This window comes from Ambystoma mexicanum, chromosome 9 (genome assembly GCF_040938575.1).
Source record: "Ambystoma mexicanum isolate Mex_15411 chromosome 9, UKY_AmexF1_1, whole genome shotgun sequence".
In the NCBI taxonomy this organism is placed as follows: Eukaryota; Metazoa; Chordata; class Amphibia; order Caudata; family Ambystomatidae; genus Ambystoma; species Ambystoma mexicanum.
Genome location: NC_090931.1, coordinates 537,937,846 through 537,949,921, shown reverse-complemented (window position 1 = coordinate 537,949,921; position 12,076 = coordinate 537,937,846). Strand labels below are relative to the sequence as shown.

Sequence of the window (12,076 nt, the reverse complement as noted above, 5' to 3'; positions counted from 1 at the left end):
ATTGACGCAGATGCCATCGGAGTCGTCAACGCCTATTGGGCAGGATTTACCGGTGGAACCCCCTGTGGCTGTTGCACCTCCTAGGAAGGCTGTGTCTAAATCTGTGAATCCTGTCCCTGATAAGAGGTGTACTCCTCTCCCTAGGAAGGAGTTCATTCAGAATATTTTTGAAGAGGGGTCGGAGGAGGAGGATGTGCCCTTTTGGTCTTCCTTATGGGACACCTGGGGCTCCAGAATATCTAATTTCCGAGGAAAGTCGGATTGGCGATCTGCGTCAATCCTTGCATGATGCCAGTGGCCTAGACACATCTCCTGAGATGGAGTTTGGGCAGCAAGCCCGAGCCTTGTGATCATGCCGAATCTTCCTCTCTGAGGCTGATGTTGAAGGTTGTAGATTACCTGGGCTGGTCCAGGTCTCCGGTGGCTTATGATCAGGATGACCTTACCAACATTTCGGATCAGGGTCCGTCCACTGACCCGGTGTTGCAATTTCATGTGGCTCTGCAAAAGAGGGTGGCTGCTACTTGGAATGCCCCAGAGTCTATTCTGGCGGTTAACAAGTCGTTGTCAAGAAAATACCGCCCATCCTGTAGCGACCCCGGCTACCTGGCCACACACCCTACTCACCTTGAAGCAGGCAGCGTACCCTACCATCCCTCCTGATGGGGACGATAAACACATGGATGGATGGGCGCGCAAGGTATTTTTTGCTGGGAGTATGGCGCTGAAATCGGCCAACTCCACCTGTGCCACCTGTGCCATGGCAACATTTACGCACACTCTGTGGAATTGTATTTCGCTTGCGGCTGAGCATAGTCCCAAAGGGGAAGAAAGGGATGGCTTTGTGCAGGATGTTAAGGATGCCATGTGTGAATCCCTTCAGTCCGGGTTGGACACTGCGGACAGTGTTGCCAGTTCCATGGCTACGAGCACCGTGATGCGCAGATTTGCGTGGTTGCTGAAGTCCAATTTTGCACCCGATGTGCAAGCCCGTCTCCTCAATATGCCCTTTGATGGGTCGCATCTTTTTGGCAGCAAAGCTGACGAGAGCCTTGAAAGGTTGCAGACCTCCAAGGCAGCTGCCAAATCTTTGGGCGCAGCTGTCAGACAACTTCTGCCTTTTCGTCCTAGGGGACAGCAATGGAGGGGTGGATCCTTTTGCTATTAGTCCTCATTTGGAAAGGCGAAAGGGATGGCCAGTCAAAGGGGCCAACGTAGGTTCACTAGTGGTGGACAAGGTAGAGGTGCCAAAGCCACGCAGGCAGCTGCCTCTTTGCCGTCAGGCACTGCCGCTGCTAAACGGCTCTGAGGCCAGATCTCATTGTTCTCTCGTGTGGGGCAGGCTGTCGCAGCATCTCGAAGAATGGCAAGCCTTTACTTCAGATGCGTGGGCTCTGGCTACAGTAGCCCACGGTTACTGCCTCCTTTTTTCTCCAAAGGCCTCATGAAAATCCACCGGGGAAACACTCTTTGAAGGTTCTGGATCCGCTCCTTGTGCAGGAGATTTTAACCCTGCTGGAGAAAGGTGCTATAGAACCAGTGCCTGTGGCGGAGTGGAACAAAGGTTGGTATTCCCCTTTTTTTTTTTAATACCCGAAAAGGATGGAGGACTGAGACCCATCTTGGTCTTACATTCCTCAGTAGGGACAAGTTCAAGATGGTCACTCTTTCTCAGATCCTTCAGGCCCTCCAACTTCAGGATTGGTTGGGGTCATTGGACCTGCAGGATGCTTATTTTCATGTGCAGATCCATCTCAAGCACAGGAAATGCCTCAGGTTTGCAGTCGGTGGATCCCACAATCAGATTCGGGTCCTGTCATTCGGGCTCACCTCCGCCCGAGGGTTTTCACCAAGCGCATCTCAGGAGAGGAGGGTTTGATGTCTACCCCTACCTGGACGATTGGCTGATCAGGGTGCGTTCTCCCGAACAAGCCTTGGTTCATCTCAGCGTCACCTGCCACTCCCTTCACAAGCTGGGCTTCTCCCTCAACGTCAAGAATTCGCATGAGACACCTTCCCAACGGCTCCAGTACGTAGGAGCAGTTTTGACACATCCTTTGGGATGTGCTCGCCACCCAAGGTGAGGGCTGTTCACATTCTTCAGATGGTCACAAAATTTCAGCAAGCTCAGAGTCTTCCTGCCTTCGAATTCTTAAGGTTGCTCGGCCTTATGGCATGTTGCATTTTTCTGGTGCCGAAGGCCCGCTTGAGAATGAAATGCCTTCAGTGTGCTCTACGGACCCAGTGGTCCCAGTTCTAGGGCAGGATGTCGGATCTCCTTCATGTTCCGCTCTCGGTCTCGCAGTCACTTCTTTTGTAGGCCGACGAGAAGAATCTCATGAAAGGAGAGCCTTTTTGGCAGCCATGGCCGGATGTCACTCTGGTGACGGACGCTTCCCTAACAGGGTGGGGAGCTCATGCTGATGATCTGTCCATCAGCGGTCGTTGGTCTCCATCGAAGTCCAGACTTCACATCAAACTTTTGGAGCTGCAAGCCATCAGACTGGTGCTGAAGGCTTTCCTGCCGTCTGTACGGGGGAAGAATGTCCCGATAATGACGGACAACACAGTGGCAATGCATTACCTCAACAAGAGAGGGGTTGCGTGGTCACTGCCTCTGTGCAGGGAGGCAATGCGGCTCTGGGCAATACGAGAGGGAATGTCCCTGTCGGCAGTTCAGCTAACCGGCGAGGAGAACATGGCGGCGGATGCTCTGAGCAGGCAGAGCGCGGTCTCCCACGAGGGGGAACTAGCTCAGGAAGTCCTTCAGGAGATCTTCACCCTTTGGAGAACCCCAGAGGTGGACCTGTTTGCGACTGGTGCCAACCGGAAGTGCGAAAGGTACTGCTCAAGGGAATTTCCTCCGAGAGGAGCTCTAGAAGATGAGTTCGTCGTGGCGTGGCTCTTACCGCTACTGTATGTGTTTCCTCCGATCCCCGCCATCCCTCATGTTCTCAGGAGGTTGAGAAGGTTCTGGGCCCGCATGATCCTCATTGCTCTGGCCAGGAGAACGTGGTACCCGGGCCTTCTAGACATGTCCATCTGTCCTCCAATGTGTCTTCCCCAACGAGAGGATCTTCATTCGCGAGAAGAAGGTTGGGTTCTCCATCCAAAGTTCAAGACTCTCAACCTTCACACATTGTTTCTGAGAGGTTGAGATACAGGGATTGGGACCTCCCGGACGACGGGATGGAGGTGTTGCTTTCGGCTAGGCGGACGGCAACAAAGTCCCTGTACCGTTGCCATTGGTGTAAGTTTTGCGACTGGTGCAGAGGACAGAATGTGGACCCTTTTCAGTGCTTGATTCTGGAGGTTCTCTCCTTCTTGCTTTCTTTGGCCCACAAGGGTTTTCAAGTGGGCACCATTAAAGGTTATTTGGCAGCGCTGTCTCTATTTAAGTGCTCTTGAGAGGAATGCTCCTATTTTAAAATTCCACTGATCACTGCGTTTTTTAAAGGGCTCACGAATGTGTTCCTGCCATCGCCGTTTCAGGTGCCGGTCTGGGACCTTAATTTGGTTTTACAATTTCTGATGTGTGCTCCGTTTGAACCTTTGCACTCCTGCCCATTAAGGTTGTTGACACTTAAAACTGTTTTCTTGGTTGCAGTCCCATCTGCTAGAAGAGTGAGCGAGTTGTTGCCCTTTCTTCTAAGCCACCCTTTACTTTGTTCCACAGGGACAGGGTTGTATTGAGAGTACGTCCGTCCTTTTTACCTAAGGTTGTGTCCGAATTTAATTTGAGTCAGAAGGTGATACTCCCCGCTTTCTATCATCCTCATCCTTGTAAGGAAGAGGAAAGGCTCCATAGGTTGGATCCTAGAAGAGCCTTGAGCTTTTATCTCTCCAGGATGGCTAAACTCGGAGTGGACGACCAGCTCTTTGTGGGGTATACTGGACACTGTTTAAGACAGGCTGTTTCTAAGCAGACCTTGTCTAGGTGGATTATCCTCACTATTTGAGAATGCTACCGGTTGGCTGGTAAGGAACCTCCTGAGGGTCTGCGGGCTCATTCCACCAGGGGCATTGCTACGTGGTCTTCTATACACATGTTTGTTAAGCATTACTCCCTGGATACTTCCCATGCTCAGGATGTTGCCTTTGGTAGGGCAGTGCTTTACTCTGCCATTTAATTGGATATGTCTAAATTCTTTCCCCTCCTCCAGTCGTTATTACTGCCTTGGGAGTCTGTCATAGATGAGGAATATGTTGGAGGACACAATCCATTTGAAGAACAAGTTACTTACCAAACAGGTAACGTTCTTTCGACTGGATGTTCCTCCAACGTATTCCTCATCGACCTCCCAGCCTACCCCTCTCGAATTTCCCATGCCATTACAACTTTCGTCCCGCAAGACTAAGTGCAGTCGATGCTGTGTTCTGGGCATGTGTGCCACATGTTGTGAGGAGGGGAAAAGATGAACTAAGGCTAAGGGTGCCGTGCGTGCTACTTATAACATCTGATGATGTCACCCTTGACGGAGGCCGTCAAGGGACATTGACCTAATGCCATCGACGCAAGGACACCCTCTGCTGAAAATATTTCCGAAGCAGCACAAATGTGGATATTACATGTAATGCATGAGGAATACGTTGGAGGAACATCCAGTCAAAAGAATGTTACCAGTTTGGTAAGTAACTTTTTCTTCTCGGGAGCATGTGAGTGGGGTCAGAGGTCCACAATGAGTCCGCACAGTGAAGCACACAATAATTCAATTTAGACAGGAATGTATAAAAATACAGTTATTCATTCTAGGCCTTAAACACACAAAAAAATGAAACAAGCAGGTGATACTATCGCACAATTCTAAATAAACATTTAAACACTCACCATAGGTTCTTAAAACACATTCAATTACTTAAATCAGCACAGGAGGTAAGTAAAATTATATATTAAAGATGGAACCAAATCACAAGTGATACTTCCTAACTTCAGCAATCGAAGCCCTAAGAAGAATGGACCTTGTGTCCAAAAGTCACAGGAACTGCATTGCTTTTCCCCAGAATGTTTCTGTAGCAGGTATGTGACTTTTGTTGGTGATTGTTCAAAAGAAGAGATGTAACAAAGTTACTAGGTAAGTAAAATGTGTTCTTATCTTTCAGATGGTACTACCCAAGTTTGACGACCAAAAGGTTGTGGAATGGAATGAAAGGATCCAAAGAGACTTGTTCTCAATGTTATCCTATGGAGGACATGGGAAGAAAAATGCTTTGCAATTACTTACCCCCTGATTCTGATTGTTCCAGATGACTTGATGGGTCTACTGGGGGTCACTGTAGGTTGAATTGCCTGCTGTTGGTTCTGGTTGTTAGGTTTTGGGGACTATTTTCAGTTTCTGTGCTAATGCCCTTTAACCTGAGCGACCCCAGCGCTTTTGCTGGACTTTTTTGATTTTAATCTCCTGGGTGAGTGGAACGTTTTACCACTCACTCCTTCTTTTTCTGTTATTGGCTTTTGATTTGTACTGCTTTTGTGGAGTATGCTTACCTCCATATGTTTAAGACGGGCATCTGTTTATGACTTTGTAATACCCAGCACCCTTTGTGCAGTGTCACTGAGGAGTCCCTTGGCCTTCTCTTTATGTTTTATTACATTCTCTTGTGAGCACTACAGTTCCCAAGATTAGTCAACTTTTATCTTGCTTATCTTTTCCTTTGTGGGTCCAGCATGCACCACCTTATGTGGGAGGCTGGGGGCTTACATTGTAACTCTTCTTCCACTACTCATGTAACCTTTTGTTACACTGCCTAACAAACTTAAATGGCTGGTGGCAGTGGATACTTGTTCTACCTTTTGTGCAGGTTACTGGCAGGCTGGTTTCTAAGCTGCAGTACAGAACCCATGAGTGACTATTTTTTCAAAATTGCCCCCGTTTTCTTTTATTGACATTTTCTGTTTGTCAGCTCCTTCTCGGCTCTCTTATTTCATGTAGAATTTGGTCTTTTGTGAGTTTTGCTTTTGGCGGGCTTCGCCCCTGAAGCTCACTCAGGCTCCAGTGTTTCTGGCAAGGCAGAAAGTGAGGAAGGGTCAGCCAGGGCAGGACAGTCGACCCCCAGATGATTGACGGCTCCATAGCATTGAATGAATTGGTTCCAGCATATAAGGGGAGGGTTTTTGTACTATAGGCAGAATCGACCACTGGAAAAAGGAATCGGAATCAGAAAACGAGCAGAGACGCCAGCAGCACCTTCAACAACCGCAGAAGTACCTGTGAAGCCCTGCAGCTGTGCTGACCCTGTTTTCATCTCAACGGGGAAGCTCCGCCAAGGATGACTTCCTCCCTTGGGCTGGTGGGGCCTACTAGCCTCAAGAGAAATTTGGGTCATCCCCCAATGTCCTGCCCTTTTTCCCGGGCGCCGAACAACAATACCCTGGGTACGTGGATCATTTGTAAGTGCATCGTCTTGCGAACATCGAATGCTGAAACTTTGCAGGCATCCGTGTGGACCTCCAGAGGCAGGAACTCTTCACCAAAAGTCCCCTCACCAGAGTTCAGGACCGAGTAATCGGGGAGAATCCAGCCAGCGTTTATTGGATTCTTCTTGGCACTAATAAAAAGGCGTCAAAGGCACAAAGAGCTGCTGCAGTGAGCTGAATCTGTTGCTGCCAACCCCTTCTCTAGGGTGCCACTGCAGAAGCCCACCGAAGCTTCCCCCTTTCGTCACCACGACCAAGGAGCAGGAATCGGGGTCTTTATCATTGTATCCAGAAGGTGACCAGCTACATTTTTAACTTCACTCTTTAGGTACTGTGGGGGCTTGGGTTACATTTACCATAGGCCATTTTACCAGGATTTGGACTGTAGTCACAGCCAGATCCACCAATGGTAAGGATCTGCACCATTCAAACTGCCAGTGGCTGTCCTTAATGCCAGTTTGACGGGGATCCTTCTCATTGAGGCACCTGCTCCTTGATTCCCCCCCACTCTCTGGCCAGACTCCCTGGGTCCTCTCCCCTCACCCAGTTGTGAGGCAAAAAACCTTGGGATCTTCTTTGACTCCTTTCTCTTTCTCTCCACACATCATGGACCTTGCCAAGAAGTCCAGTTATCAGTTGCCTCTCCTCAGAGAATTCTACCTTTCCTCACCTTCCCCCAGAAGCACAATGTCCCCAGAGCTCTGGTTCTCTCTAGGCTTGACTGCTGCAGCAACAGCCTCTTCCTCTAGGCTGCCTCTTGCCTCCCTTCGCCCCCTTCAACTAATCCAGAATAGGACTGCAACACTTATCCTTGGCCTGAAGGCCAGGGACTGCATCTCTCCAGCCCTAAAATCTCTCCACTGGCTCGCGGTGACAACAAGGATCAAATTCAATACCCTTTTTTATCATCCACAAGGCTGTCTGGGGCCTGGGACCTCTTTACATCTAGCTTTCCCACCCTAAAAATCTCCCGACCGGAGTCCTTCGGTTTTCTGACATCAACTCTCTGTAGGTCAAACCTTTCTCCAAAGCAGAGAGTGGGAGGTAGATATCTTTGGAACGCCACCACTCCCCCGCCCCACCCCAGAGTTGAGCCAGATCTTCTTAAGTTCTGGAAACTTCTCAATACTTTCCTTTTCTCTTCTTCCTTCCCTCTCCACCTCCCATGCTAACTCTCCATCTGCCACAGCGACTGGGGCATGGTCCCTTCAGAGTCTTACAGGAGCCAGACCACCCCGTACCAGTCCCCCCAGCATCCTTTCCCAGCACTTGCACTCCGCTCCCTTTCCCGGACTAGTGTCCAACTTGGTCCTCCCTGTCCACCACACTCATCCTCCCTCCGCCCTGCCCCCCGTCTTCCCCTGGCATTTGCTGCCTTGGCCTGCCCAGCTCTTGCCCGCTCCCATCCTTTGGGTGACCCCACTCCTATCTCTACCCCCTCCCGCTTGCACTTACCACCTTGTCATGCACTTGTACGGTAGGATTTTCAAAAGGCCCCCCCCCCCCCCGTGAAATAGCCATTTTAGAGTACATCGTACTCTGAAAGGCATTAAGCAGTAAAATGCAAACGTACAAGACACAAAAAATAAGCGAAAACAGTTTAAAGTTTCAGGTGCCAGCTGCCCATCCTGGACACATCATGAAAGTAGCCGCAAAGTGCCCCTACCACACGTCACAGTAAGGTGATGTGTGCAGGGAAAAATAAACAAAAATTGTTATAATGGAGACTAGAGTTTTCCTGTGCTGATATTCATAGGGACTGATCAATGTCTCCAAAATAGATGAGCCTAGCAAGGAAAGTCAAGTAAAAAGGTTTCCCTTGCTTCCAAATGCCAGAACAGGTTACAGACAATAGCAAAACTCTGGGGTATCCCGTTGATGTCCCAGACCGCCTTAACACCATCGGAGGAGGCGGTGCCATTATTTACAAATCCAGCCTCAAATTCAGAAACTGCTCCTTCGAATCCATTGAGGGCTATGAACTGCTCCTACTAAAACTACCACGAACGTCCTCATAATCTATAGAGCCCCTAACCACTCTAGTCACCCGGAGGTAGACTTACCATTAGCCATTACACCCTATCTCAAGCCTAACACAAAATTCATAATCCTCGGGGTCATCAGTTCCCTCCTTTCCGCTGTGCACTATATGAACTTCACTCAACTCGTGCTTCAACCCACGCACGAAAAAGGGAGAATCCTTGACTGGGTCCTGACCCAAAACGTATGCCTATCAATCGAGTCCCTCACCGACATCAACTGGTCGGATCACATTTCTAAACCCCATTGAAATGAGACATACACGTAACCTCACATTTGACAACCTCTCGCCTGTGCTGGCTGAGGTCCTAGCTAACCTGCCCCATACTCTCCAGAATGCAGATCCCAATTGCATTGCTATCGCCTACCAAGAGTGCCTGAAAAAAAGCATTGATGCTCTAGCTCTGCTTATTTCCAAAATCCCACGCAAAGCTAAAAACTCAAATTTCTGGTTCAATGAAGAATTAGTATCGCTTAGGTGTCACAAAAGATCTCTAGAACACAACCATAAGAAATCCCCCACACCTGACTCTGCCAAATCTCTCTGAGAGGAGGTCAGTAACTACAAAACCGCTGTTATTGAACTGAAAGCAAACGCCTTGAACTCTCACATCAACAATGCTGCTTCAAATATGAAATAGTTGTTCACCATGCTACGAGAATTGGAAAACCCATCCCTATGACCAATCCAATGACAGCTAGTAAAGAATGGTGTACAACAATCCAGAATGCACTAGCTGCAAAAATTGTAAAGCTTCAAGACAAAATCCTACTCAAACAAAAACTATTAGCCAACAAATGCCCACCTCTGCCACCCCAAGACTTAAACCTGAACATAACAGGCCAGCAGTTCAGCTTCTCTCAGGTCAACCAAAAACAGGTTCAAGAGATTATTGCAGGACTTAAATCCTCAAACTGCAAAGGAGATTATTTCCCAGCCCAACTTATTAAATTATGCACGCCCACGGTTTCTCCTATCATTACAGATTTCGTCAGTGCATCATTCAAAACAAATGTATCAATGTTAAAGAAGCATGGGCCACGTTTCTCCAGAAAATACCCTCCCTGGACCCCACCATACCCACTAATTACTGTCCCCGTCCTCCTGAAAATAATAGACAAAATAGCCTGCTCACAAATTCAACTTCACTTAGAATCTAACCACTTATTAGGAACACGACAATCCAGCGTTCGGCCCAGCCATAGCACAGAAACAGCTCTTTTGGACTTAAAAATCCGAATGGATTGCATTAGAGATTCAGGTAACCCCTGTATCCTACTTCTGTTAGATTTATCAGCTGCATTTGATTTGGTTGACCATGACAAACTCTGCACCACGCTGTCTGAAAACTTCCTTTTCTCACGAGAAGCCACCACTTGGGTCAAATCCTTCTTAGCTAATTGTATTGCTCTCCCAGAGTGCTCGGACAGTCATAAATCACCAGTGCAATTACAGAGCCAATACTTTGAACGCAGGAAGACGCAATAACTTGCAACCACACACTCTTAGAAAATAATGAGCACTTACACGGCTATTTATTCAAAGCTTAGAAGCAACCAGTGATAACATAGAAATAAATCACAGAAGAAACAGAGAATTCAAAAGAAAATACATCACCGTGAGCGTAACTGGATTCCTCATCTCGCCAGAAGCGGCTGGAAGACCCTGATAACAGCCAGGCCGAGAGCACAACAGCCCACAGGTATGCCGGACGGAAGCGTCCCCCCTCCCGCTGAAGTCTCACCTGACTGCTCAGGGGTTCCGCATATATGGACACTTCAAAAAGGGGTAGCAATTTCTCAAACCTTCTGGCAACGCACTTGCGCATTGATGAGCAGCCGTTGGTTGCCAGCTGGGTCAACCGACAGTAACCTCAAGGAGCAAAGTGCCTCCCTCCTCTAAAAACAAACACCACGGAAAACAGTCCCGTAGCTCATAACAAGACATAACAAAGTTAGCTTTCCCAGCAGAAATGTCCTTCACTGCATACCAGGTTTGGAAAGCATGTTTTCTTCAGCATCGTGAATCTAGCTCTCAGCAAAATGAGTGCAGCTTTTCACTGCGGCATGAAATAAATATCCATCATGGCTCCGAGCGCTCCCAGAATGCACTGCGTATCAGCGCCATGTTTTAGCTCAAGCATAACACTAACCGAACCTCGATTTTCACCATAGGTAAAGAATCTGCAGATCCCATTCCTGTACCCATAGGCGTTCCACAAGGCTCATGTCTTTCGCCCACGTTTTATAATGCCTACAAAAAGCTTCTCTTTGCTGCTTTGAATGCTATGGGTATCATTTACACCAATTTTGCCGACGACACCCAGACCCTAATTCCTATCTCAGGGGAACTAAGTGCGTGACAGAATGCTAATAAACGACATCTATGCCATTATACAAAATTGGATGGCAAACAACAGTCTCTGCCTCAATGATGAAAAAGCGGAGATCCTCATTGTGGGTGCCCCAACTAAAATCAAATCTCTCCACTACGCCTCCATCATCATTGAAGGCACTCCCATCCCGACAATCATCCAAGTTAAAACATTGGGCGATTACTTGGACTCTAATCTAACCATGTCCAAGCACATCAATACTCTCTCTTCTTCAATCTCCTACACTGCCAAACTTATAGCGCTAAATTGCCAATTCTTGACTTCACACAACTGTATCACTCTCGCCCGTGCGCTTATTCTGTCTAAATTAGACTATGATAACGTACTACTACTAGGGTCCTCAAAATCCAATTTGGCAAAACTCCAACTTCTACAAAATAAAGCGCTAAGAGCAGCCAATACAAGAAGACATGTGCACTGGTTGCCCATCAAAGCAAGAATATTATTCAAACCATCATGCACACTTGCCTAGCTAAGCAGGACCCTGTGTACCTCAACAACACAGTAACCCCCAACCCCTCGACAAGACTTTTGAGATCTAACAACAACTCCCAACTCTGAGTCCCCCGCTTCAAACTCACGAGGGCAGGGGGCAGCAGCTTTCCGGTCCTAGCCCCAAAAACCTGGAATTCCCTCCCAGTAGCGTTGAGAAATGAATCTTCTCACCCCAGATTAAAAAAATCCCTCAAGACTTGGCTTTCAGCAAATACTAATACAAGAGGTCATACACTTAACTTATTGCTTCCAGCATTCCCTCCTACCCTCATTCCTACCATGGCACACGTCTCCCACTGTCCTTCATGCCTGTTACCTCACTTGCATTAACTAGAGATGATGGTTAGTTCTTAGTGTTTATGTACTATGTCCTATGTGTCGCGTTGTACTCCTTCCTCCTGTTCTAACCAGAGATTTCACGCCTTCTGTAACTACGCCGTGATACCTAAGGGTTTGGGCGTATAACAAATGCAATAAATAAATAAAATAGATTAATAAATATGGAGGGAAAGCAGGACAAAAAAATCTTTTCGTACAGCCTGTTACATTATTCAGTACTGTGAACAATACATTATTGCTTTAAGATTTCTCGACGCTGTCATTTATATTTTTTGTACTGTTTCATCTAGCACTCCCGAGCAGGAGCAACTGATGGTAATGTGGCTGAGCTGGATGATAAAGGAAGAAGCTTATTTTGAAAGGTGAGCCTATTTTAAACTAAATACTTTAT

General features: G+C 47.7%; 1 protein-coding gene across 2 annotated transcripts in view; it reads left to right on the top strand.

The window, feature by feature from the left end:
- The window catches only part of INTS2 (integrator complex subunit 2), a 1,100,863-nt gene that overhangs the window by 214,851 nt on the left and 873,936 nt on the right, over positions 1–12,076 (top strand). For both annotated transcript variants that reach the window (XM_069615090.1, XM_069615089.1), the window contains exon 10: positions 11,976–12,047. In XM_069615090.1, coding sequence (XP_069471191.1) covers positions 11,976–12,047 — 72 coding nt within the window. The remainder of the gene's footprint in view (positions 1–11,975; positions 12,048–12,076) is intronic.